General features: G+C 46.7%; 1 protein-coding gene across 1 annotated transcript; it reads left to right on the top strand.

Moving 5' to 3' along the window:
* Nucleotides 1-881: 881 nt before the first annotated feature.
* RAB44 (RAB44, member RAS oncogene family) lies at nucleotides 882-27,091 on the top strand. The gene is made up of 15 exons (XM_073319785.1): nucleotides 882-1,117; nucleotides 3,150-3,339; nucleotides 7,697-7,916; nucleotides 8,967-9,081; nucleotides 10,274-10,445; nucleotides 11,979-12,125; nucleotides 12,781-12,871; nucleotides 15,088-15,183; nucleotides 16,306-16,493; nucleotides 18,166-19,355; nucleotides 20,147-20,228; nucleotides 21,165-21,279; nucleotides 23,179-23,280; nucleotides 24,464-24,540; nucleotides 26,006-27,091. Coding segments are annotated over exons 2-15 (2,685 nt in total). The 5' UTR covers nucleotides 882-1,117; nucleotides 3,150-3,337; the 3' UTR covers nucleotides 26,094-27,091.

Raw genomic sequence — 27,091 nt, 5'->3', positions numbered from 1 at the left:
CATCGGATGCATGCAGTGGAAAAAACAGTGGGGAGATTTTATATACAGAGAGAACATGAAACAATGGGTGTTACCGTACACACTGTAAGGAGAGTGATCAGGTAAGGTGAGCTATTACCAGCAGGAGAGGGAAAAAAAACCTTTTGTAGTGATAATCAAGGTGGACCATTTCCAGCAGTTGACAAAAACTTGTGAGGAAACGGGGGTGGGGGGGAAGGAAATAAACATGGCGAAATAGTTTTACTTTGTGTAATGACACATCCACTCCCAGTCTTTATTCAAGCCTAATTTAATGGTGTCCAGTTTGCAAATTAATTCCAATTCCGCAAAAGAGACACTGACCAGTCTAGTTCCACTGTCCCAAAGTACAGCCCAAAAGGTGAAAACTAATTTAGATTTTTTAAAATTCAGGTTAATAATGGCAGGTGGGGAATTTCTAAAGAACCTAAGGCAGTTATATGCTCCAGACTCAAAGGATGCCTACCTCCCTTGTGTTCCCTTGAAATTCCCAGCCAGAGAGTGGGACTGAACCGAAACCCCAGAGCTAAAAGCATCTGGACTTTGTTGGGGTTTGAAAATACAGGCAAAGGCCATTTAAATTAGAATGATTGACATAGCACCCAAAAGAGTGCTTGGCGCTTTACAGGCATATTAAAAAGACACATCCCTGCCCCAAAGCACTTACAATCTACAGGCCAGATTTTTTAGGAGTTCAGCAGTAGCTACCTTTGTTATAAGTGGGGGATTCTCAATTGTTCCCCATAGAAGCTGAGAACTTTGGAAAATCTGGAACCTATCTCTATGTTTTATATCAACGGTGTCCCTTTAAATATTGGCTTCCTATGTTAAGGTCACAAAGCAATGTTTCGTGAACAGGAAACGCAGGGAACTCTAACTGTTATATTTAACCCAACAGCGGAAAAGTGAGTTGAGCAAGAGAAAGAAAATGTCAGATCATGCCCGAGCCAGGTTGATGAAACATAACAGCAGAAACAGACCCCTCCTCTGCACTTACTGTGCCAACTTCCCGCAAGAAATAAAGGAACCAGCTCACTTCAGAGAAGGTGCGCCGCACTTTGCAACGTCTGAAACCCTCTCCCAGAGGCACTGCTGAAAGGTAAGTGCTTTTTACAGCTTGGTTGCTTTTTTATTCCTGAGGCAGAATTAGCCCCAAAATCTGCTGCAAAACCCTGAACTGATCTACTCTTCCTCACAAAGAAATAGTTTTCATGTTGCTTAAAAAAAAAAGTTTGTCTAATTTGGCTCCCAATTTGATTTAATCAAGGCTGGATTTTCAGGGGTGCCAAACACTTCCAAAAATCAGGGCCCTAGTGGAAATGTTTTGATCTTGATAGTAACAGGCTCATGCAAGTGTCTCAAATGCAATCCGTCATCTAACTGCTGCGGCTGAGTTAGTGCATGTCTTGCTACTTGAAAAACCCAAGTAACAACCAGAGAGATCCCAGACCCACTCTGCTCTTTAACTGAATAGGATCCCGCACGAGAGCTCTTTGCTGTCAGGGTAGCCTGCCTTTCTGCTTGTCTCCCCTTTCTTCCTTGGATAGGTATCGGTGCAGGACAGCTCAGTAAAACCAGACTGAGGAGGCAGCAAGCTCTGGAGAAACAAACATGAGTTTGGGAGGGTCTCCAGTTCTAATCCTGGCTCTGTCACTCACCTGATGTGTGACCTTGGGCCCACTCACTTTAGGTGGGGCTTCTAAGGGAACTAGGCACCTAATTTCCTCTCCTTCACTCAGGCATCTAACCCCCTTAGGCATTTTTAAATGCAAACTCTTCCCCATTCTGTGCCTCAGTTTCTCCATCTATAAAGCAGGGATAACACAACCTTTCCCCCTACCTCACTGTGGTGGTGTGAAGATAAGTTGTCCATAAAGCACACACAACGGGCCTATTTGCTAAGTGTCATTAAAGCCACATGACCAGATCTGCCATAGAAGCTTCTGTTTCATTTAATTCTGGGCAGAGGACAGATTCACATCACAAACCACCCGAAGTTTCTTCTACACTTTCCACAGTATGCATCCGATGAAGTGAGCTGTAGCTCACGAAAGCTTATGCTCAAATAAATTGGTTAGTCTCTAAGGTGCCACAGGTACTCCTTTTCTTTTTGCGAATACAGACTAACACGGCTGTTACTCTGACACCCGAAGTTAGGAGCCAAACTCTGTGGACTGGGCCAGTCCCTAAATAGCAGTGCTGGTTTGCAGATCGGAACCCTTTTATGTCGATATATTTTTAGAGAGAAGCCTGGAAAAATTGGACTAAAAGTTCCTGTTTGGGTGATCTTTATTTTAGTTTGTACTGACAGTCTTCTAGCCTGGTAAGTCATTTCCTATGAAGTCTGGATGCTTATCAGCATCTCTGTCTAACCGTTACAAAACACACAACGTGATGAAGTTAACATGCTATCTCACCATCACTCCCCCATCCCTCCTAACCTCCCCCTCTTAGTGTGAAACGGTTAACTCCTTTAGTTCCCATGCAAATATAATTTGTTTAGAATGAACAGAGAAGAGCAGCCTCTGGGGACAGCTTCAGGCGATGTATAATGAGAGGAAGGGTGGCTCGTGGGGTAGGGTGCTAGCTTGTATTCAGGAGCTCAATTCTCTTCCCTGCCACACACAGCCTGGGTGACCCTGGGCAAGTCACTTATGCTGAGATTGTCAGAGGTATTTAGGTGCCTAACTCCCATTGAAACCATAGTCTGTGTGTACCTCAGGGTACATCTACATTGCAAGAAAAACCCTGCGCCAGCGAGTCTTAGAGCTCAGTTCAGCTGAGCTGAGCTTGTGTGATGAGGCTAAAAATAGCAGCGCCAACATTCCCACTCAGCCCGGAGCCCGGGCTCTGAGACCCACCCCTCTTGCCAGGTTTCAGAGCCCAGGCTCCAGCCTGAGCGGGAATGTCTATGCTGCTCTTCTTTTAGCCTGTAGCACAAGCCCGAGTCAGTTGACCCCGGCTCTGAGACTCGCTGCTGTGGGGTATTTTTCTGCAGTGTGGACGCACCATCAGTTCCCCATCTGTAAAGTGGGGATAATTATTATCTTGAGCTCTTATCTAGAGCTTTTCATCAGCAGATCTCCAAGCACTTTGCAATGGAGGTCAGTATCTTTATCCCTGTTTTACAGCTAGAGAACAGCAGTGCCCTACCATACAGCGACATTGTGAGGATCAGTATATCGAAGATTGTGAGGCGCTCAGATACTAAGGTAATGGGGCTACAGCAGGCCCTAAGACTGAGCGACTCTGAGCAGAGGGATCTGGAGATTCAGAGCCACAGTTCTGCCAACACTGATGCACACACACAAAGTTCAGCATGTAAGTCTTTGCAGGATGGGGGCCCCAAAAGATGCTCCCTCAGAATTTAGGGGGAAGCCATACCTCCTGTAGAACCTCTCCTATATTTCAGAGCAGTAGCTCCTGTTTCGGGAAGGCTCAGAACTGTGAAGCCTGTAAGAGGGATTAAAGAAGAAGAAGGATATACACAAAATGAGCAAATTAACAACACCATCAAACTGGGCAGAGGCTTAACCAAAGGGCTTGGGTTTCGTTCACACTAAGGCCCCACTCGGGTTTGAACCCCTGAGAATAGCCGCTGTAAAGAGGATTTCCCTGGCGGGTGCAGAGATGGCATAAAGGGCTCTGCGCCAACTGTGCACCCAGGTCCTGCCGCAGGGGGTGTGGCGGGTGAACACTGCTCTGTGCCTATTTTCTGCTTCCCAGGGCCCCTCGGAGGCAGAGCATACACTAGAGCTGCCCTGAGATCGCTGTAATTTATAGTAGGGGTTGGGAAGGCCCCTGCGTGGCCAAAGATTACAGGGAGCACAAACAGGATTTAAAACCACCTTTGCCCCATCCTCGTCATCCCTTCCCCAAGGGTGGGAATGGACCAATTGAGAATCAGGCCCTCAGAATCCACATGGTTTTACTGCTGTAACCCTCATCTTCGCTATCCCCTCTCCTTAAGTCAGTCTAAAGCTAAACTGTCAGCTCTTTAGGCACGAACCTTCCATTGCAACTTTCCTGCCTTATCTAGCACATATTCAGGGGTGGTAACAGTGAGCATAGTTAATGACGACACCATGAGATCAGCCTCTAGGTTTTATTTTGACTTTCAGTTTAAAATCAACCTAACAAACTCAAGATAAAACTCCGCCCAAACTGCTAGCTTTTGACTCAGTTGGGGAGCTGAAGCCATCATGTGGACTCTTCCAGCGTTGCCTACTCTTGTGAATCTATCACAACTCTTGTGATATTTGGTATTTTTCTTACTGCCCTGCTCCAGGACTCCTGTGATTATTATGTGAGAATCATAGAATCATAGAACTGGAAGGGACCTCAAGAAGTCATCTAGTCCAGACCCTGCACTCAAGGCAGGACTAAGTATTATCTAGACCATCCCTGACAGGTGTTTGTCCAACCTGCTCTTAAAAATCCCCAATGATGGAGATTCCACAACCTCCCTAGGCAATTTATTCCAGTGCTTAACCACCCTGACAGTTAGGAAGTTTTTCCTAATGTCCAACCTAAACCGCCCTGGCTGCAATTTAAGCCCATTGCTTCCTGTCCTATCCTCAGAGGTTAAGAAGAACAATTTTTCTCCCTCCTCCTTGTAACAAGCTTTTATGTACTTGAAAACTGTTATCATGTCCCCTCTCAGTCTTCTCTTCTCCAGACTAAACAAACCCAATTTTTTCAATCTTCAATAGGTCATGTTTTCTAGACCTTTAATCATTTTTGTTGCTTATCTCTGGACTTTCTCCAATTTGTCCACATCTTTCCTGAAATGTGGTGCCCAGAACTGGACACAATATCCCAGTTGAGGCCTAATCAGCATGGAGCAGAGTGGAAGAATTACTTCTCATGTCTTGCTTACAATACTCCTGCTAATACATCCCAGAATGATGTTTGCTTTTTTTGCAACAGCGTTACATCATTGACTCCTATTTAGCTTGTGATCCACTATGACCCCAGATCCCTTTCCGCAGTACCCCTTCCTAGGCAGTCAGTTCACATTTTGTATGTGTGCAACTGATTGTTCCTTCCTAAGTGGAGTACTTTGCATTTGTCCATATTGAATTTCATCCTGTTTACTTCAGACCATTTCTCCAGTTTGTCCAGATCATTTTGAATTTTAATCCTATCCTCCAAAGCACTTGCAGCCCCTCCCAGCTTGGTATTATCTGCAAACTTTATACGTGAACTCTCTATGCCATTATCTAAATCATTGATAAAGATATTGAACAGAACCGGACCCAGAACCAATCACTGTGGGACCCCACTCGTTATGCCCTTCCAGCATGACTGTTAACCACTGATAACTACTCTCTGGGAACAATTTTCCAACCAGTTATGCACCCACTTTATAGTAGCTCCATCTAGGTTGTATTTCCCTAGTTTGTTTATGAGAAGGTCATGCAAGGCAGTATCAAAAGCTTTACTAAAGTCGAGATAGACCACATCTACCGCTCCCCCTATGCACAAGGCTTGTTACCCTGTCAAAGAAAGCTATCAGGTTGGTTTGACACAATTTGTTCTTGACAAAGCCATGCTGACTGTTATTTATCACCTTATTATCTTCTAGGTGTTTGCAAATTGATTGCTTAATTATTTGATCCATTATCTTCCCGGGTGCAGAAGTTAAGCTGACTGGTCTGTAATTCCCCACGTTGTCCTTATTTCGCTTTTTACAGATGGGCACTATATTTGCCCTTTTCCAGTCTTCTGGAATGTCTCCCATCTTCCATGACTTTTCAAAGATAGTCGCTAATGGCTCAGATATCTCCTCAGTCAGCTCTTTGGGTATTCTAGGATGCATTTCATCAGGCCCTGGTGATTTGAAAACATCTAACATGTCTAAGTAATTTTTGACGTGTTCTTTCCCTATTTTAGACTCTGATCCAACCTCATTTTCACTGGCATTCACTATGTTAGACATCTAATCGCCACCAACCTTCTTGGTGAAAACCAAAACAAAGAAGTCATTAAGCACCTCTGCCATTTCCACATTTTCTGTTATTGTCTTTCCCCCCTCATTGAGTAACAGCCTCCCCTGTCCTTGGTCTTCCTCTTGCTTCTAATGTATTTGTAGAATGTTTTCTTGTTTCCTTTTATGTCCCTAGCTAGTTTGATCTCATTTTGTGCCTTGGCTTTTCTAATTTTGTCCCTACATACTTGTATTATTTGTTTATATTCATCCTTTGTAATTTGACCGAGTTTCCACTTTTTGGAGGACTCTCAGCTTTCATTTTTTTAAAGTAAGTTTTTAGCCCTGATGGCAGCTGTGACAAGCTTGGAAACATGACATGAGTGCGCCTTAAACCTCTCCCAAGATTATCAAATTTATATATTTAAATTCTAATTTTTTAAGCCAATTTCTTGATTTTTGGTGGCCTGAGTCAGGGGGTTTGAACTCCCATGGAGTCAATGCTGCGTTCATTTAATTCTGAAGCCCTCACGAGAGCCAGTTTCACTCAGAATTCAGACCAAGGTCACCTAACAGTTCATGAACCTCAGCAAAGCTGGCCCATCCTAAGCTGTTCATTTGTACACCACTAAGGCCTTGTCTACACTACAGGGAAAAGTCGATCTAAGCTACGCAATTGGAGTTAGTGAATAGCGTAACTGAAGTCGATGTAGCTTAGATCTACTTACCGCGGGGGCCACACTACGCAAAGTTGACAGGAGACATTCTCCTGTCGACTCCCCTTACTCTTCTCGATCTGGTGGAGTACAGGAGTTGATGGGAGAGTCATCGGCGGTCGATTTAGCGGGTCTTCATCGATCGCCATGCGTCGATCCCCCAGTAAGTGTAGACAAGCCCTAAGATTCACAGTGTTCAAAGAGAGAGGCCGAAGCAGGGCCTTGGGCAATGGGACAAAATCAGGGACCTTCTGGATACATCTACACTGCAAAAAAAAAACCCCATACCACAGCAGCAAGTTTCAGAGCCCAGGTCAGCTGACTTGGGCTTGCGCTACCGGTCTAAAAACAGCAGTGTAGTTATTCTGGCTTGGGCTTGAACCTGAGCTCTGAGACTTTTCCCTTCACCGGGTTTCAGTGCCCAGCTCCAGCCCCAGTGGGAACATCTACACTGCTATATTTTGTCCCGCAGTGCAAACTCCACAAATCCAAGTCAGTTGACCTGGGCTCTGAGACTTGCTGCCGTGGGTTCTTTCCTGCTGTGTAGATGAACCTGTCTGTGTTAGCAGAGTGGTAGGATGGTCTTGGAAGTAAACCATTGAGCCTGGGAGTCAGGAGATCTGTGTCCAATTCCTGGTTCTGCCTTGAATGTCCTGTGTGACTGAACAAGTCCCTTAGGCCTAGGTTTGCCAGCTGCAGTGAAGAAGCCATAGGGGTCTAGACGTAGCCTCTCACACAGGGGCCACAATCACACGATGAGAGCTTCTACTCCCTACTGATCAGGACCAGGTCTGCACTGGGCAATCAGAGACTGTCCCACTGCCAACCCTCAGCCTTTCAGTTCCCATTAGGCTATTCTCATTCAGATGTAGTCCATTCCCCTTTTCTTCCCATCAATAGCAAAACAGGCTTGATCCCCCGCTCAGTGTAAGAGTTCTATGACCCTCTAAGCTAATCTAATTAAAAGCCTGTTGCTAAGAGATCTCGAGAAGATGAAGGGGAGCACGGTGCCCTCTGATTTCTCCCTTCAAAGGGCTGAGCCACACACTGAAAGAGCCATGGAGGAGCAGAGGAGGCCCAGGAAGCTGGGCTCAAGCCGACGAAAGCAGCTGCGAGACGTGTTTGGTGGTGCAAAGACATCCCCAATCCTGGAGGAGGAGCCGTTCCCATCCGAAATAATGGAAAAGATTCAGGATTTCTTCCAGGAATGTGACAAGGACCAGAAAGGTTTTATCACACGCGCCGACATGCAGGTAAATTGCGGGTTTATGCAATGACCTCACTGGGCCAAATTCGGGCATCAGTGAAAAGCCGATAGAAGCCAACGAGGTATAACTGAGAGCAGGACTGCCCTGATGGACAGCGTGTGGGAATGGGACTCAGTCCTGTTTCTGGGTCTGCCATTGAGCTGTGGTGGGAAAATCACGTTGCTCCGTGCCTCAGTTTCTCCATCTGTGAAACAGGGAGAATGCAACTTTCCTGCCTCCATAAAGCACTTTGAAATCTAAGGTTGACACGTGCTATGTAATCATTAATCATTATTATTGTGTTGCAGGTACAGATATATGAAACTATTCATCATATGATGTCTGCTTCTCTAAGGTGTTCTGCTCCCCTCAGTACAAGTTGAGGGCAACTAACACCTCTCAGGGTCAGGCCATGTTCAGCAAATCACCCAAGTAAAGTCTGAGCTAAAAAACATTGAGCAAAGGAGGCCGTGTTGGCTTGTGGTTAGACCAGGGGGCTGCCATGGACTCACAGTTTTGGCAAGTCACATCACTTCATGCCTCAGTTTCCCCCACTGTAAAACAGGTCTAAAACAGGTCACTAGGAGAGCGAACTAATACGGGAGACCCTTGGATGGGCAGTGCTAGGGAAGGGCAAAATGTAACCCCTCGTTATTGTTCAGCTTTGGTCACGATACGTCACACTTACAGCGTCTATTTAGACTGGAAGCCCAAGGAGCTTCCAGTCTCAGTGGAGAAGGGGAGAACAGAGGCACAGCGAGGTGAAATGACTCTGTATATCAGTGGTGGAGCCAGGAATTCAAGTCAGGCCCCCTGAGACGCAGGCCAGTGCCCTCTGCACTGGATCAAGCTGCCTCTCTTGAAATTAATGATGTAAAACAGGTGAGGAAGTGGAATCAGGCCCAAGCAATACAACAGACCAGATTTCTAAAGCTGCGATCACACCTTGTTGCTTTAAGTTAGTGCCTCCACGATGGGAAAACAGGTCCCTACACCTGAGCTCCTTCACAAGGTCAATCACATCTCTATCTAATCAGACGTTTGCACTGGTCTTAGAAACTGAAGAAAGAGGATTTCCCATGCAGCGCAGAGGAGCTGGAGCTGGTCTTTGATGGTCTCGATACCGACAGGAACGGATATTTAACTACGGAGGAATTCACCACAGGGCTCGGTAGGTGCTACTTTACTTCCTTTCACTGATGGGACATGGGAACTCATCAAAGAATTAATACTACAGCGGTACAAACAACAGCGATCATGGTAGAAGGCTTGGTGCTACTCCCAGTTTAAGGAGCATGGATGGACGCTAGGGCAGTGATTCCAGAGCATGTGCAAAGACGCAGCGCTCTGTCCTGTGCTTCAAAGCCTTAAAAGGCTAGTGAAGATTTTAGGTTCACTTACCATAGCAGGGCAACGCTTTGCTGCAATGATTTTATTAGTGCACAAAGAATATTTGCCAAACACGTCAGACTGCCTTGCTGTCTCTTTCATAAGAGCAACAGGCTTTTCCCCTCACTTAGCCCTTATCCACCCCATGTGCCTGACATGGCCCACAGGCTGCCCCAGGTACACAACATAGTCCTCCTTCTGGTCCAGGTGCCTGGAATCACCGCGCATTGCCTATGTGCCTCGAATGCCCAGCATGGCACACCTACCCAAACCTCGGGGGTTGGCCACCTGCTGCCCAAGTATCTAAACTGCCCAGCATGGCTCACCAGCCCAAACCCCCTTGCATTGTCCGCCTGCTGCCCTAGGCCCCTGTTCAGAATGTCTTCCCAAAATGCACCATTTTCTTCCATTCTAAATTCATCCATCAATCCAATCCAAGCGTGACTGTGCTGAGAGTCTGTGCTGGCGAATGTTCACTCAGCTGCTCCCTTCTTTCACATGAGGAAGGCGAGACTGATGTCCTAGTCTGACAGTTTGCTTCTCCACCAGCTTTCTGAAATGACACCCTGGGCTTCTGAATCAGGAGGGCTGAATCATAGAATATCAGGGTTGGAAGGGACCTCAGGAGGTCATCTAGTCCAACCCCCTGCTCAAAGCAGGACCAATCCCCATTTTTTTTTTTTGCCCCAGATCCCTAAATGGCCCCCTCAAGGATTGAACTCACAACCCTGGGTTTAGCAGGCCAATGTTCAAACTACTGAGCTATCCCTCCCCCATGATTTTCAGAGGTGCTGTGCACGCAGAAACCAAAGGGAACCGCATGTGCTCAGAGTCCCAGAAAACCACCTTACGTAGGCATCTAAAGGTAGATTTAGGTGTCTAGCTTTGAGCACCACATGGACAGATGTTGGCCGCAGTGCTTCACTGTTGTATTGCATCTGGCCATTGACGTAGTTTTGGTTGTCTATTGGCAGAGCAGTTCCTGAGCTTGCAGACCACAACAAGGCAGCACAGGAGGAGGAAGACAGCTTCCAGGAGGGTGTACATGTCCCGCACGGACTACTCCCTGGAGGAAGCAGACAGCGAGGAAAGAAAATGCTTCAGAGCATTCATGGACCAACTGGGAGCAGACAATATCTTTGAAGAGTAAGTGCACCAGCCACACCTTCATTTAGCACCTAGCAGGGGGTTCAGGGCTGAGATGGGGCTAGATGATATTATGGTTAAAGCTTGTGAGAAGGGTGGAATCCATATGTAATATGCTGGCCAAGCTCAATTCCCCATACAGGCTACCATGTGTGTGAATCTAGGGAGTTCAGGAACGGCTTAAGGCCACCTTCACCTGCCCTCTCCATCCCTGCTCCAAAGATAGGAACAGAGGAACTGAGAATCAGGCCTTGAGCATAAACACAATCTTACCGCTTGTCTTTCCCAGGGGAGGGTCATCATCAGGGGTTGAACTTGGGACCTCCAGTTTCATGACCTCCTAGTGCTCGAGCTAAAGGACCAATTCCATTAGCTCAGAGGCAGTAGCAGACTCAAATCTCTGACATGGCTCAGCACCAGAGGGAGACAGAGATACACTTGGCCAGTGTACTACATGTGTTGTGATTGAATCCTCGTGGAAGGGCATGTACCCCCCACTCCTTAGCAGGTTCTGCAAAGTACCCCAATTCCGTTCTAGGTCCATGCTGCCAATGGACTGTCACTATGGCTGTAGACAAACTTTTCATTGAGACATTTTGTCCAATGAAAATTGCCTTTTTGAACAACACAGACATTTCTGGATTGCTGGCAATCGCCCAACTTTTCAACAGCACGAACAATTTCATCCAAAAAGCTGGAAAATGGCAGGAAAAATTTTGAATGAGCAAACAAAAATTTTTGTTGGAAACTTTGGTGGAGAAGTCGTCCCCTTTTTGACGAGGCCAAATTCTCACCCTTGCCCATGTTCCCTATCCACAATCCCTAAATTCTTTTAAAAACCTTTCCTCTAGCCTTCAGCAAAGTCCTTTAACAGACCTCTTCCAGTCTTTACAACCCATCTGTCCACCTGCCACTATGGCAGTGATACAGTGGTTCAGGAGACAAATTAGTGATCAATATGACCCAAAAGAGCCACAGTTGTGTGACTTCATTGTTTCATTTACGTTTTTTATATAGCTATATGTTATTCTCACAGCAAAATGACTGACAAAGCATTCTACCACTGGTCAATAACACAGTAAGAGCATCCTCGCTGGTTAATTACTTAGGTTGGTTAATAATTAAATCACACAGGGCTTTACTATCATGTGCTGCAAAGAGCCGGAGGGGAGCCATTAAAGATCCACTTGTGGCTCCCAAGTCTCAGTCTGAGTGTAACTGCACTATAGGTAGGAGCTCAAGTCTCTGCATGGCAGCTGTGCCATTCTTTAGCTCTTTCTTATGGGATTACAGGTATTGTCAGGGGAACTTTCCGCACATCTAACCAGCAACTAGACCCAAGGCAAAGATTCTCCCAGCTATCGCCAACAGGTCAAAGCAGGCCCCGACTTTGCTTAGCTTGCAAGACCTGATGGGATCTGAATGCTATTAAGCATGAAACATCCTAGAACTTCAGGCCTGAATGGACCATTCTATCATCTAGCCTGACCTCCAAATGAGGGGAGATCAACATCTCTTTCTCTCTCTCCTCAGCCAGTCAGAGATTTGGAGGCTCTGGGTGAAGCTCCGTCAAGACGAGCCTCACCTGTTGGGGAACTTGGAGGAGTTCTTGGCCAAGATGACGCACCGGATCAAGGAAGCTCAGAGCGAAAAGGTGACACTAGAGCTGACCTTGAACAAGTAAGTGGCATGGTGGAGCTGGTGTGGGGGGATCCGTTTCCACAAACAGCCTTACAGAAGGGGAGGATGAGCAGAGAAAAGGGCTGCGAGAAAGGGAAACCAAAGGAAGGAGGAGTTGCTTTCAGCATTCGCAGCTCTGGGAAAATGGATGTGGCTCCAGGAGGTTAATAACCAGCTATGGTGCTTTTGGCCTCCATGTTACCACTTCCAATCCAGCCCAGCCCAGATCAGTTGTTGCCAAGGGCCATTTGTTGGCCTATGTGAAATGGCCTTAGTGGACAGATGTCCACATTTCAAAACCACCTCTGCAGCGGGTCCTCTCATTGGCAGCTGCAGTAGTGAGACAAAGGATTGAGGGCCCGATCCGCCCCAATTGGAATCGATGGAGTTAGATGTGTGTCAGATCAGGCCCTTGAATGGAGACACATCAGGTCCTCTTACTTCTGAGAGTGGCCCTGCCGGGTTGGGGTTGAAGCCGGGTTGAGACAAGGGAGCTTGCCCAGCAGTTGCCCAGGTAGCGCTGGTTCTGTAAGGAAAGAGAGGTCTTTAGGGCTAAGAATCGGTCCCCTTTCACCAGCGCTACCTTCCCATTCAAATACTAGACCTGGTGTAAACAGACCCATATTAAAGCTGCCCGCTCATTCTCCTGTGCCAGACGGGTCACTGATCACAACCGGGAGGTGCAGCAGCTGTACGAGGAAATGGAGCAGCAAATAAACCGGGAGAAGCAGCGCCTTCAGCATGAGGTGGGTTCACAACCCGGACAGGCCTGGTCACGTCCAGCTCCCATGCGTGGCAATGGAGGGGGGAGTGATAGTTCCCTCCTAACAAGAGGTATTTCCTCTTCGGGGGTCCTGCTGAGGGGAGGCCTCTCAACTCAAACTGTTGAGTGTTTCCTTGGCATGAGCATTCCCCGTCTGGGGCTCAGTTCCATCAGCAGAGCACTGCCTCTCTGGCCTCACGTTTGGCAGGTGGATTGGGAAGAACTTTGCAGAGGAGCTTTGGGATTTGGCCTTTTCCATGGTGTTTGACTAGAGTGTCGGGGACAGCCAGAACTTCCCTAAGAAAGGAAAGACCAAAAACAGGAGCCAGCCAGGTGCAGGGGAGGGTCATCGGCTTCCCCGGTGGTTTAATAGCCACACCCATGTTTCCTGAATATTCGCAAGGGTGAGCTAGGGCTCACAGACACATCAAACCTCAAACCAGAGGCTCAGCAGGATCAAATCCACCCACCACCATGAGTAACTGGGCTCAGAACTACATGGTTCCCTCCTGGGCAGTCGTCCCCTGCCAGGTCTTGGCAGGGCAGGCGAGCTGCTCCATGTCCCACTGCAACCCCTCCAACCTATTTAACAGGAAACTTCCCCCCAGCATATACCTGCCAGTTCTGGACAGATTCAGAATAGGGGCCCAATTAAATGACTCTGCAGAGACTCACCAACCACTTCACTCTGATAGGTTTGAACTAACCCCACGTTTGCCTTTTCTTCTCCATCTGTACTTTGGTTTTTACCCTGCTGCCTTTCTTTGCAAACATACCTGTTTCCTCCCGCTCTCTGACCTGAGACTGTATCTGAATTCAAAATGCAGGGCAGCCTATTTATAAAAGGAGGCCCTCCCATGGGTGTTGTTACAGTAATTAGGAGGTGGAGCTAGGGATTATATATACTGCTCTGATGCAGCCCACAGGCAATCTCCGGTTAGAACTAAAGAAAGAGGAAAGACTCTGTTTATTGGCACTCAAAAAAAATCTCTCTCTGTGTCCCTACCCTGTGTGTAATTTTTACGAGAGTTCTTGAGTCTCCTTGAGTTTGGGAGGTGGAACGTGAGTTTGGGATTTCTAGAGTGAATGGATTCCCTCTGGGAGGAGAATTCCTTCACCTCTTCTAGTCATAATATGTCTATGGATCCTATTTGCCCTTAACAAAGATGGCACATGCACTGGCAAAGCTTCCAATGATTATTATTAGTATCCCAACAGCGCCTAGTGTCCCCAGGTGAGATCTGGGTAGGTTCTGTACACTGTAGCAGGTGCTGTACAAACGTAATAAAGCAGTTCCAGTCCTGTAGTGCTTTCAGTGTCAATAGACTAGTGGGAGAAAGGAAGTGACATCACGTCCTTTTTACTGGAGGGGAACTGAGGCCCAGGGAGATCAAGTGGCTTGCCCAAGCTCAGACTTCAGATCTCCTGCACCTCCGTCATGTGCCATCATCACAAGAGCACCCGTCCCCTTCCCTGCTCAGCGACGATTTGGTTTCAGGGACCCAGCTCCACCATCACCAGTCTCTCAGCCAGCTCTGAAACACGCACCATTCCCGTTTCTGCTGTGTGGTCTGACCTCTCCCTGCTAGACGCACATGTTAGTCATTCTTGGTGTTAAAAGTATTGTTCAAAATCCCTCGGCCGCCATGTGGATAGACGGCCAACTAGACCCACTCTGTCCAGGTCTCCAGGTTTGCCATGAAGGAGTGTTGCCACCAACCTGCCTATGGGGTGTAAGGAAGTGTAACTCCTGCTTGCTCGGAATGGCACTCTGTCCCCTTCTCATGGTGGCTGGACCCACTAGAGACTGATGAGCCTGCTATAGCCTTGGCTTAGAAAGAGGTGTCTTTTAGCTCATGTAGCAGAAGCGCATGCATTTAGCTCCAGAGATCCCAGGTTTGATCCCCGCTGCCGATGCCCCTTTGTGGGTCGGCATCACAGAAACAATATTTAACTTTCAGCTTCACATTGTGGCTCTGATCCTCTGAGCTACGCCTGTGGCCCCTGAACATAAAGGGTGAAATTCCCCCCTTGTAGCTGTGCAGCAGCCCTGCTGAAATGCGCAAGGCCATCAGGATTGCTCAGCATAGTGAGCTCCTAGTGAGGAGAGGATTTGTTACTCCAGGTAGCATCAGGGAATTGTCCTTGAGTGGACGGGTCATTTAAAGAGACTGGCATTAACATCTCCTCTGATTCCAGAGTAAAGCCAGAAGTCACCTGCACACCACGGAGGTGCAGAGAGCACTAGACGTCGTGGAGGGGGAAGTGCAGCGCTTGCTGGTGGTTCAAAGTGAGGTGAGATGCTCTGTGGCCTGCAGAGGACTCAGCTGAGTTCCTAGAGGGGCAAATGTACACAACACTGCAGTTTTGGGTGGCAGACAGAGCAGAGAGGGCAAGGACTGCATGGGATGCCCCTCCAGCAGCACAGCCCCTCTTGGCACCATGCTGAGCGTTGAGTATTGTGCTCCTATTGAGTCCCGCCACCAAAAACATCTCTTGTGCCCGCCTTCATTGGCCCAGGCTACAAGTGTCACAACCGGATCCCCGGCCTGTTAACTCAGCCAATCAAATCCTATTCCTCATGCCCCTTTTATTGGAGCTGGTCTCTGACAGAAGCATATGAATACCAAAAGAACACATATTAAACCTGTGCTTGCTGCTCGAGTGTCCCAGCTACATCCAGATGCAAGGCACTTGCTGCGCTGAAGACCATACCAGGTAGACGGTGTCGTGCTTCTGGGTATGCTCAGCACATCCAAGCAAAAGGCACCTGCTGTGATGCTGACTATCCCAGGCATGCCTGGGCAAAGACACAGAGTTGTGCTTCTAACTGTACCAGACATGCCTGGGCAGAAGGTACCTGGTGTGATGCTGAATGCACCGGGCCTTTCAGTGCAGAGCTCTGTTGCATCGTCTTGCATGTGGTCTATGGATGCCCGTAGAAATTCCACTCACAGAACCTATGCAGAATACACTGCCAAGGTCTGCAGTGCAAATCACCGGGGACATTTTCCCATCCGTTGCACCGTTACCCTCCTGCTGAGTTGGGGTACAATACCGGGCGGCTAGGACATTCCACACTAGTGAATAAAACCCAGGCCATAACAATCAGCCTCACCAACCCTAACCAAGCAGAGCACTAGCTCCTGGGAGAAGGTAGAATGTGGAGCTGCTTCTCCATTGTGTCATTAGTTTGGGACCCAGCCTTCAGGCCCTGTTTGAAACAGGAGTTGGCGCATTTTCCGCAATGGAGACAGGTGCCTTGAGCAGCGCCAGTTTACACCAGCGGGGAGTTTGGCCCCAGGGATTGCTCAGTTCATTATTTACAGGTTTCCACGTATCCAGCTGGCAAATCTAACACTCTCCTGCTGGCTCCTTTGTGGGTGCCTGAATTGGCCTCCTCTTCTTTCCTCCAAGCTCGAGACCCAATTCCACAGCCTCAGCACCAAGCAGCACGCTGCCACCAGCGAGAACCAGAGGCTGAAAGAAAACAACCAGGACCTGGAGAACCAGCTGCAGCAAATCCACATTCAGCTCCAGGAGACCCAAGGGCATCTGGGTGCTATGAGGGGCAGGGTATCTCAGCCGCACAGAGAGGAAGGCAGGTAAGTACTCCTCAGTCATGTTCATGGGTGGTATCGTTCCCTATGGGACACATGCCAAGAGAAAAGTAGCTTACTTATCCTGTGGCTAAGCTGAGGTCCATCCTCTCCTAGGAAGGTTCTCCCAGTGCTGGAGTAACTTGAATCCCCTTCTCTCTTGAATGAGAGTCATTTCCACCTGACCACTGCTTGGGAGCTCACAAGAAAAGAAGTTTGTGGGTCTCAGTCCATACCCTAGGGGACAGGTCTCTACAGCATCAAGGGAGGCAGTGTTTCCTAGTGGATAAAGCCCTGGACTAGGACTCAGGAGACCTGGGTTCTATTCCTGGCTCTGCCACTGGTTTACTAGGTGGCCTTGGGCAAGTCATTTCACCTCCAAATGCCTCAGTTTCCACATCTGTAAAAGGGGGATAATGATACTGACCTCCTCTGTAAAACTCTTTGAGATCTGTGGGTGAAAACTGCTATATAAGAGCTAGGTATTACCATAGTCATCATCACAAAACTAATTAGCTGCCTTTGGGACAGTGTCAGCAGAGAGGCTAAGGTCTGAACAGACTTTCAGATCACATCTGAGGCAGGACCCAGTGTGTGGGGAAGACCCTTGCCTAGCTGCTGTCCAGACTGTTACCTGCCCGTGGAGAGAGCACTTTACCCTCCAGGGCTGTCCCCTCTCATCAGCTTGAATTCATATCATACATTCTACATAACAGCCACTCTTCAAATACATCCCTCTTCCTTTCTGCACCGTCTTCTCAGCCATGTGCTGTGAGCCGATCTCGTCCCATCACAGGATCAGAACTGCCGCCAATGTGGACAGAAGCACTCTGTGGCAGAGGGCTCATAGTGCAGAAACAGCAGGGGTGTGAAAAGGCTCAGGCCTAGGAGCGGTACATTGTAAATCTCGCCACCGTCTGAGTGTAGAAAAGAAACTTTTAATAAAAGGAGGGAAGTAACTTGGCATTAATTTGGGAAAACACTGCAAAGAAGGTTCATAAACATAAACCATGAGTAAAGACCCACCTCAAGTAGATTGGGCAGTGTCCTTTTCCACTCAGGTTCTTAAGTCCAGCAACCCAAAAGTCCCCTTCACATGCCCGACCCGTCTGTGCACTCCACTCACAGTTGCTGCCCCTGGTCAGTGCAGACCCAGAGTTCAGAGGTGCAACTGCAGAGTTCACCCCCCACCCTGCGTGGGGGATAAAGCTGGGGGGTAAGAGGCATATTACTCACTCATCATGTATGCTAATGCAGCAATAAAAACAATTGCACCTGGCTTGAGGGATTATTGTTTAGTCCCTTGTGCACTGGCTGAGATTAAAAGAAGAGTAAATGGCGCAAACCACTGATAAAGAAGCCTCTCAGTAAAACATGATGAGGGCTTGATGCAAAGGTAAAACAGCAGATTTACAATGGAAAAGGAACCCCTAGATATTGAACCCGGCCCTGGCTGCTGCTGGCTTCACCTGGCAGAAGGGTTCCATACAAGCGCTGCATCCCTGCTGTCTGCTGTATTTCACAGCACTGGGATAGTCCGTAGAGCTTGGTGCAATGTAGTGTGTTTGCGTGTCCCATTATGGTCTTATTTTCTCTCTCCTGTACATAGCACGTGCCATTGTATATTATTTTGCAGTGCGCCGTACGGTATTTCATTTGCTTCTGATTCGGAACACAGGACAAGAGTGATCTCCACAGAAGAAGACCCCTTCACAGAGTTCATGAAAAAGGGAGAGGCATTCTTCCAGCAGGAATTTTCGGGCCAAAGCTCTTTGCTCAGTGAACTGAACAATGCAATAGCAGCTCTGGACAACGTGTCTGAACCACAAGTACCAGGGACAGATGACCTACTGCATGGGGATGCTTCTTTACACCCAGCCAGACAAGGTGGGGATTCGAAGCAAAGAATCAAGCAGGTCAGAGATTCGGAGCATCAGGTGCTCTCAAGAAATGACAATGAACCTAAGGCCCTGTCCGAGGCACTTTCAGTCCTTTCCACCAATCAGGCTACGTCACAAGGAGAGGCTCTTAAACAGGGACCAACTCAAGCAGAACCACATGCACAGGATGCGAAGCAGGCTCCGGCCTCTGAGCCAGCAACGCACAATGAGGCTCCAAACCTAACGAAGAAAGAGATTGTTTATGCAGAGGTGCAGCCCCCTGCTGTTTCAGAGCCGGCAAGGCAAGCCACCATTCCCAAGCAGAACCCACCAGAGGGAGGTGTTCTCCTGCCAAGTGTATCACAGCCTGGCATTACAGAGCAGGCGGCGCCAGATGAAATACAGAAGTGGGTACCAATGAAGAGAGATGTGGTCCTTGCAGATGTGTGGCCACCTGCTGTTTCTGAGCAGGCACTGAAGGAAAAGCCTCCAGAAATGAAAGCGCCGGAGAAGAAGACATTTGAGCAGAGAGAGCCACCAAAACAGGAGACACCACCAACTTATCTCCCTCACGTGGGAGCCCTGCACAAGGAAGATGTAGAAAATGAACAAGGAGGAGCCCTTCTCGGAGCCAGCCAGCTGGGGGATACGCCCCAGGCCAAGACGCAGCCCCAAAGCACTGAGAAACCAGAGGCGACCCGGGCAGAAGAGACAAGAGGAGACAGGGATATTTTTCAACAAGAGAAGAAGCAAGTGAGCAGCGTGAAGGCGAACGAGGATGCAATCCCCAAACTGGGAGGCCAAGGGTATCAAGGTAATGTGACACCAGAGCAGCCAGGCGGAACTGCTAAAGGCACCACGGAGACCTGCACTGATCCAGACCATCTTTATAACGTGTTGTTTGTGGGGGACTCAAACGTTGGCAAAACATCGTTTCTGTACCGGTTACATGAGGATTCCTTCAACCCAAGCCTAACTGCTACTATAGGTAAGAATCCCACAGCTTCCATTAAGCATAAATACAGTCCCATAGGGACATAGGACTTGCCCTGCCAAATCAAACCAATGATGGATTAAGTCAAGACTCTTGCCTCCAGGAGTGGCCAATCATTGATGCTTGAGAGGAAGGTGAGAGACACACCTCCACATATTTAAGATGGATTTATACAGATATACCTTGAGCTTGGGCACGTTACCACTCTCAGGCCCCAATCCTACAGTCTGATCTGTGCATGGGCTCCCATTGGGGGGAGGGATAGCTCAGGGGTTTGAGCATTGGCCTGCTAAACCCAGGATTGTGAGTTCAATCCTTGAGGAGGCCATTTAGGGAACTGGGGCAAAAATTGGGGATTGGTCCTGCTTTGAGCAGGGGGTGGGACTAGATGACCTCCTGAGGTCCCTTCCAATCCTGATATTCTATGATTCACTGGGATGCTGCAGCAGCAAGGGGCTGGCTGTGTTGACCGGACTACAGGATTGGTGATAAACATTAAATTCAGCACCCAGCCCATTGTACTGTGTGTACAGGGGGGCAATGGAGCAGAAATTCTCCCTGGTCCATGCACCATTTAGCAGAACATGCCCAACTGTTACTCTTATTAGTCATCATAAAACTAACCAGACCTTTTTAAAACCCAGCCACTATTCTGGGATTTTAAACTGAGAAGAGACTATTTTGATCATCTAGTCTAGCCATAGAGTGTTTCCCTATCACTCCTGCCCCATGTCCATATCTCATGGTTGAATTCTACCGCATTACAAATGTGCTGTATGCCCTAGGAATGGATTATCGGGTCAAAAACCTTTTTGTGGACAACAAGTGCTTTGCTCTACGCCTGTGGGACACGGCTGGTCAAGAAAGGTAAGGCACAGTGCTGTATATACAAAAAAGAATGCGTACATGTCTTTGGAAATCCACATAAATATATGCTCACACAAGACATTTGAAAGGATAAAGTCGAGATGAAGAATAAACATCCAAGCTCATTTGGGCAGGACTGAATTTAGGAAGACCTTTAGTCCCCAGGGCTGTCACTAGGGCCTCTCTCATAAGTGCTGAAGGCCAAACCTAGGTACCACTCAACTCAAGGCAAACTCCCGCCGATTTCAGACAGGCCAGGATTTTACCCTAAATTCACTAATATATGTGTGTATTTACTACATATGCATATGTGTGTGCATTGTGTATATCTACTTTGTGGGTATATGTATTTGTAAACATATACACATAATAAGAAGTGTGTGTATTTACTCTGTATATATATGTATATACATAGACACATACATAATATGTGTATGTATTCTGTGTGTTTATATGTATATGGGATAAGTATTTACTCTGTGTGTGTATATGGTATACACACAATATAATGTGTGTTTATTTACTCTGTGTGTATGTATATACACATACACACATACTTATAATCACCTGTTATCTATCTATAAACACATCCACTTGCGCACACAGTTAAGGCTCTGCAAAACTATAATAAATTTTGAAACTTATCTCTGCTGAAGCTTTGCAAACCCCGCCCCCCTCCCATATTCTCCCCCAGTTTCACTTGTCTGTCAAACTTTGCAAAATGGTGTCTTTGCTTCACACCCTTGCAGAAGGGAATATTTGCATATTTTTGCACATTTGAATTTTCAGTTTTGTTACCATGGTTTTGCACAACCCCTACCTGAAACACGCTTTGTATGTACTTGGGTTTTTTTTTTTAAACCTCTGGATTGCTGTTAAAAATGATGCAAAAAGAGTATGTACATAAGTGTAAAAAGCAAAAGTGCTTTCTGACAGGTACCATAGCATCACCAAGCAGTTCTTCCGAAAAGCTGACGGAGTGGTGTTGATGTATGATATCACTTCAGAATACTCCTTCGCGGACGTGCGGTACTGGCTGAGTTGTATCCAGGTAGGTATAATGGGTGAAATCCTGGCTCCACTGAAGGTAATGCCTCAGTTTCCCAGCTGTTCAACAGGAGAGGGAGGGTTGTGAGGCTAAATTAATTAGTGCAAGAGGCTCTGAGATCTTTAAATGCTATATTCTTCAAAAGAAACACGTAGTCATTTTAGAAGACAAGGCCAAATTCTGCCCTGACCTAAACCTCATCAACTGTACTCAGCCAGGCCACTTGGGGGCAGAAACAGGGCAGAATTGGGCCACCTATATTTTATTAATCATGTTTAGGATGAATATATTGGTCCAAGTAAATAGTCAAGAGAGGAACAAGGGCATTGGTCCTGGAGCTATTCGTTTTTTGAAAAAGACATAAGCAACCCATGTACTTGATGAAAAATGCCATGAAGTTTTGTCAGCCCTCAGTATCATTACCAAGACAGATTCACCCCTGATGTAATCCCCATCAAACATACTGGAACGACATAAGGAATGAATTTGACCTATGTCTTATGCTAAGCTAGGAATGTGGATGGAAGAAACATTTGTGAATGTCATCGTATGCAGCTGTATCCAGCCAGATCCTCAGATGGTTTAAATTGGTGTAACTCCATTAAGTCACTGATTTACATTAGTCTGCATCTGGCCACATGAGGTTTGGGATTTGCAGTAGCAAGTAACTGAAGGGTGGTAGGGTCTTTCTTTGCTGTCATAATAATACTAGCTCTTATATAGCACTTTTCATCCACAGATGACAAAGTGCTTTACATAGGAAGTCAGTATTATTATCCCCATTTTACAGATGAGGAAACTGAGGCACAGTGAGGGGAAAAGGTCACCCAGCAGGCCAGAGCCTGGAATAGAACCCAGGTCTCTTGAGTCTCAGTACAGAGCTCTAGCCACTAAGCGAAACTGTTACATCAATATGGGCCAAATTTTGCCCTTGACCACACACCCACAGTTCCCACTGAAGTCAGCTGCAGGCACCTACATAAATATGAGGGCCAAATTGGCCTTATCTCTTATGGAGATGATGCAGTGGCTGCCAAGATGGGTGCTTTAAGAATTCCCTGTAGAACTACATCACTAACACCCTTATTCTTGTGTAGGGAAAAGTCTCATGGGTTCTTTAATAACCATGAATGGTCACAGCCTTGATTTTGCATCTCATCTATGCGCTGGCTATAACTGGAGCAGGTGGAAGCTTTTCAGATTTTTTTTTTTTTTAATTGGCCACTAGCATTGGCCACTGTTTAAGACAGGATACTGGGAGCTTTGGTCTGACCCAGTGTGGCTGTTCTTATGTTAATTAATAGCATTTATTCTATCATTAATTTATTTATTTTGCAATACAAGTTCATTTTTCCATATTTTGCACAATATTTTCCTGATGTTGTTTACTGAAAACATTGTCAAAATGGCTGTCAAGTCTTTTTTGTTTTGATTTGGGGGAACTGAAGGATTTTGAAAATGATTTCCGTAGTGATTTTTTATTTAAAAAACTTCAAAAAATATTTTTTTTTTTAAAGAAAATAGATCAGCTTTGAACCCTGAGGAATGGAAACAAAGGCAGTTTTTTCGTTAAAATTTTTAATTAATTTTTCAACCTAACTCTGGGGTCGGCTGAAACTATTGCAACAAACTTCCAAGGGAAGTGGCGGATTCTCCGTCTCTCCATGGCTTCAAATCAAGACCAGACGCCTTTCTGGAAGAGAGGCTCTATCATGTAAACCCAGACCCCGATGGACCAAATCCATGCCGGTCAGTGGGGTTAGGCTAGTCTTTACCCTGATGTGTTCAGAAGCTGTGTAGGGTTATGATTTGAAGAAACTGCAGATCCCATTATGGTCAATGGCAAAACTCCCACTGACTTCACTGGGGCCAGGATTTCACCCCACCTGTCCTGCTTCACAGGAAGGAGCAGGAGATGGAATTGTCATCCTTCTACTTGGTAACAAATCAGACTGTGCAGCAGAAAGACAGGTATCTACTGAAGAGGGTGGACGCTTGGCTAAGGTATGTGCACAGATCTATTGGAGTTTGCCATCAGTTTAAATTCTTTCATCATCCTTAGTTGGGAAGCAGTTTAAAAGAATAAAGCAAAACCAAGGCTTTAATTAAGCCATGATGACTGACAGGATAGGCATTTCCTTCCATTAACGACTGGCATGGGAGTTGACGACCTGAGGCAAAGCAGAAAGCCCCGAACTCATCGGCTGGTCATTAATTGCCAGGAAATGACCACAGAACCATATTTTGCTTTCTTGCACCCGCCTGCTCCTTGTGTTTTTTGTCTTCTCCTGCTGGCCTTGTTTTAACTCAGACTGTGATCCGGCAAGCTATTCCCTGGCCGTCCTGCACTGAACTCCAGCAGAACAGGTTACAGGATCAGGGCCTCAGGCTGTAAGGTTTTTGAGGCAGGGAATCTGGCTCAGATCCTCAAAGGTATTTAGGTGTGTATTTCCCATTGATTTCAGTGGTAGTTAGGCTCCTGTATTGAGAATCTGGGCCTATCTGTACCGTAACATGCAGGCACCTCTCCAGCACTATGTAAATAATAAAAGCATAAAGCAATTACTGACTCATCCCTTTTGAAAGATGCTTTATGTGTCCAAGCTCTGATTCTTGTAATAGTCTGTTAGACAGACAAGTATCGTCCTCCCCATTTTACAGAACCCAGGACAGAGAGAGATGAAGTGACTTCCCCAAGGACACACGGCAAGTCACTAGCAGAGCCAGAAAGAGAACATTCTAGCTGCCAACTCTGTGTTCAATCCACTAGGCAATGCTGCCTCTGTTTATGTTTACAGCATGCCAGGATTTCCCTTGCTGTTAAAGACTAGCACTGGATTTCATTCTCAACATTCCTATAACTTAATAATTACAATGCACAATTTTATTCACATATGAATTCTGTGCCTTAGCAGCAAGGACACCCTCTGGGCTGTGCATTTCCAACAGATCACCACCTTTCCTCGCGTAATTAGTCCCTTGTGCTTTGTTTTCCCAATCCTACACAAACCATGATATCATTGCTCCAAATGCACCAACTCCCCCATCTTTTGTTGTTTGAGGATTATCTGGGAAAAATCACAACACTTGCGCTCGACCTGTTTTAAATCTATGCAATCTATGGCTTGAACCTACCAAACAGTTCTGGAAGGGACTGCATTTGTGCGTGCCCTCTTGTGTCTTCCAGGAGTGTGAGCTCTTGTTTTATGAATGCAGTGCCGCGTCAGGCCACAAAGTCTCCGAATCCATGATTGACTTAGCCAGGTGAGCAGTGTGCCGTGGGATTGTTGACTGTCCTGAATTAACAGCTTGGGTCCCGATTTCCACTGCTCTTCTTCAGCTTTGCATGCTGACATGACCCCTGCAGCTGAAAGCTGTATATCTCCGTGCTCCATAGATAATGTACGCAGTTCCTATGTGCCCATCCAGGGCCTGTCCAAACTGGAGCTACACCAGTTTACCACAGCTGAGGATCCAGCCACAGGTGCAAAGATCAGAGTCTTGTTCTAGCTGAGACAGGTTCTTATACTGTGCAGTATCAGAGCACTTTCCAGTCATGTATTAAGCAACGTGACTAATATCAGTCACTTGTTTGTTCTCTCATCCTCTCCCCAAGCAGAAAAGCACGTGCAGTGGCGTGGCTTGTTTTGGCAGGGGGAGTTGTTTTTTCCTTAAGTATATATGTTGATCTGTGTTTATGTTGGAGAAGACAAACTCAGAGAAGTGCACCTTGCACTTGGTGTGGAAGGTAGCGAGGTTTGTGATGGTATTTAGTTCATAGGGGAGTTCATTCCACCCTCCTGGCCCACCCTCTGATAAAGTTTCGTCTCCCACATAAATGGCCCTAAATGGATTCTTCACTGCAATGTCAGGATGCACCTCAAACATTCAGTCCTGTAAAAGTGGGTTAAAAAAACCATCAGGAGTATGTTTTTGTGCCTAGAACAGATTGTTGGAAGGAAGAATGGAAAAGGGCATACCAGGCCCAGATCCACTTACACTTTATGTTCCCCCACTAAAAACATCCAATGTGACTTCCAGATGCTGCCAATCCAATCCCTTCTCCCAATCACAGAATAACACAACCTGAGGGCACCAAGGACCTTAGCTATTTCTCCTTCTCCTGGGGTGCTGTGCAGATAGTAGGTAGCATCATTCTACCTGCTGGTTTTTTTTTCTTTGTTTTATTCATATCTGATGTAATGGCTAAACCACACAAAACTAATTAACAGATCAGACACACTGTCAACCGAGTGAACCGCAAAACTGACAATGCTTACCATACTTAATGCCCATATCCAAATAAAGACAAATTTTTATACAATACTTAGCACTTCCAGGGTGTTTTATAACCCAATTCATCCTTACAACATTGTTGTGAGGTAGGTTATGTTTTTTTTTTAGATAGATATTTACTGTTTTGCCTGGAGACCGCTCGCAACCTGGGCTCCAGTCCTCAGGATGTTGCTTAACTCCCCTATGGGTTGACTGACGTAAGCAGGTTTGTTTTGACTGTGGCTTGATTGAGGTTGGAATTTTCAATGGAGCCTAAAGGAATAGGTGCCCAAATTCCATTGAATTGCTGTGGGAGTTAGGCATGCAACTCTTTTCAGACCCTTTGAACACCCCAGCCCTACCCTTTACTAGAGCTTTCCACCACAGATGATGATGTAGATTCCAAACAGCAGGGCAATTACCTGGCTAATTTGTTTCATGTTTATCCTGCCAGGTCACTGAAAACTCACGAAGACAGATTAAAAGCTGAGGTGGTGGAGGTACCAGTGCCACCGAAGAAGAAAAGAGGTTGTTGCAGATGATTAAGAAACTCGGTGCTTTGATTAAAATATACAGCCTTGAAAGCATAAAAATGGCCCTCTCTTAACCTTCATCTCTGCTCCTCAGGTCTGACTCGACAGATTCCCCTTCAGCGTTGCAGAACAAACGCCGTTATGAGGGCGTGAGTTGCAATCTGTCTCATTCGTAGCAAATCTGTTTCTCTGATTGCCTATCCCCACAGTGTGTCTGGGCCTACAACATGAGTGGGCAAACGTTATTTCTTTCACTCAGAGATCAGACCTGTGCTCCTCCACTGCTGCCACTGATGCAAGAAGCGGAAAGAGCCCCGCCGGATTTTCAGATCTCAGAGTGAGTTTTGCAGCCAGCAGACAGAAAAATCCTCTCGGAGGGTGACACTCACTCTTGTGCAGGGGGCCTGCGCAAGGCCTATGAATGTATCGCAGGAGATCTCACAATTGGGTTTAAGTGGTGCAGGCACCTCTGCACAGTGGTGAATTTCACTCAGAATGTGTAAACTGAGAAATCTGATCCAGATTCAATTCAGAAAGAATACACAATATGCCTCAATCTCATTTTTACAGTCATTTTTCCGATTGCACTTTATAAAGTACGTCATCAGTTTGAAGTGTCTTCCTGTTTATAATATCTAGCTTTGCCCCTGCCTACGTCTCATATTGTACTACACCAGTAGTCAATAAAGGATCCCTACAAAAATGGCTACTAAAATTGTGATTAAAAAAAACAACGGAGGGTAGTTTGAGCAATGGAACAACCTCCAGGGTAATGGCTTGTTGCACTAGAGCAGAGGTTCTCAAACTGTGGTCCGCAGACCACCAGTGGTCTGCGAGCTCCATTCAGGTGGTCCACAGATAGTTCCCTCTAAGGTATATGCCTGGGTAGCCGTACACAAGAGAATGAAGGGCCACCCACCTAATTAGTGGAGCCGTGCAGGGGTGGCTACACTAATTAGGTGCCTGGACCCTGGAGAAGACGCACATGTAAGGTGAGGTGGTGGCCT

Source organism: Lepidochelys kempii, chromosome 21, assembly GCF_965140265.1.
Source record: "Lepidochelys kempii isolate rLepKem1 chromosome 21, rLepKem1.hap2, whole genome shotgun sequence".
NCBI lineage: Eukaryota > Metazoa > Chordata > Testudines > Cheloniidae > Lepidochelys > Lepidochelys kempii.
The sequence above is the reverse complement of the archived record's forward strand: the minus strand, read 5'-3'. Positions and strand labels throughout refer to the sequence as shown.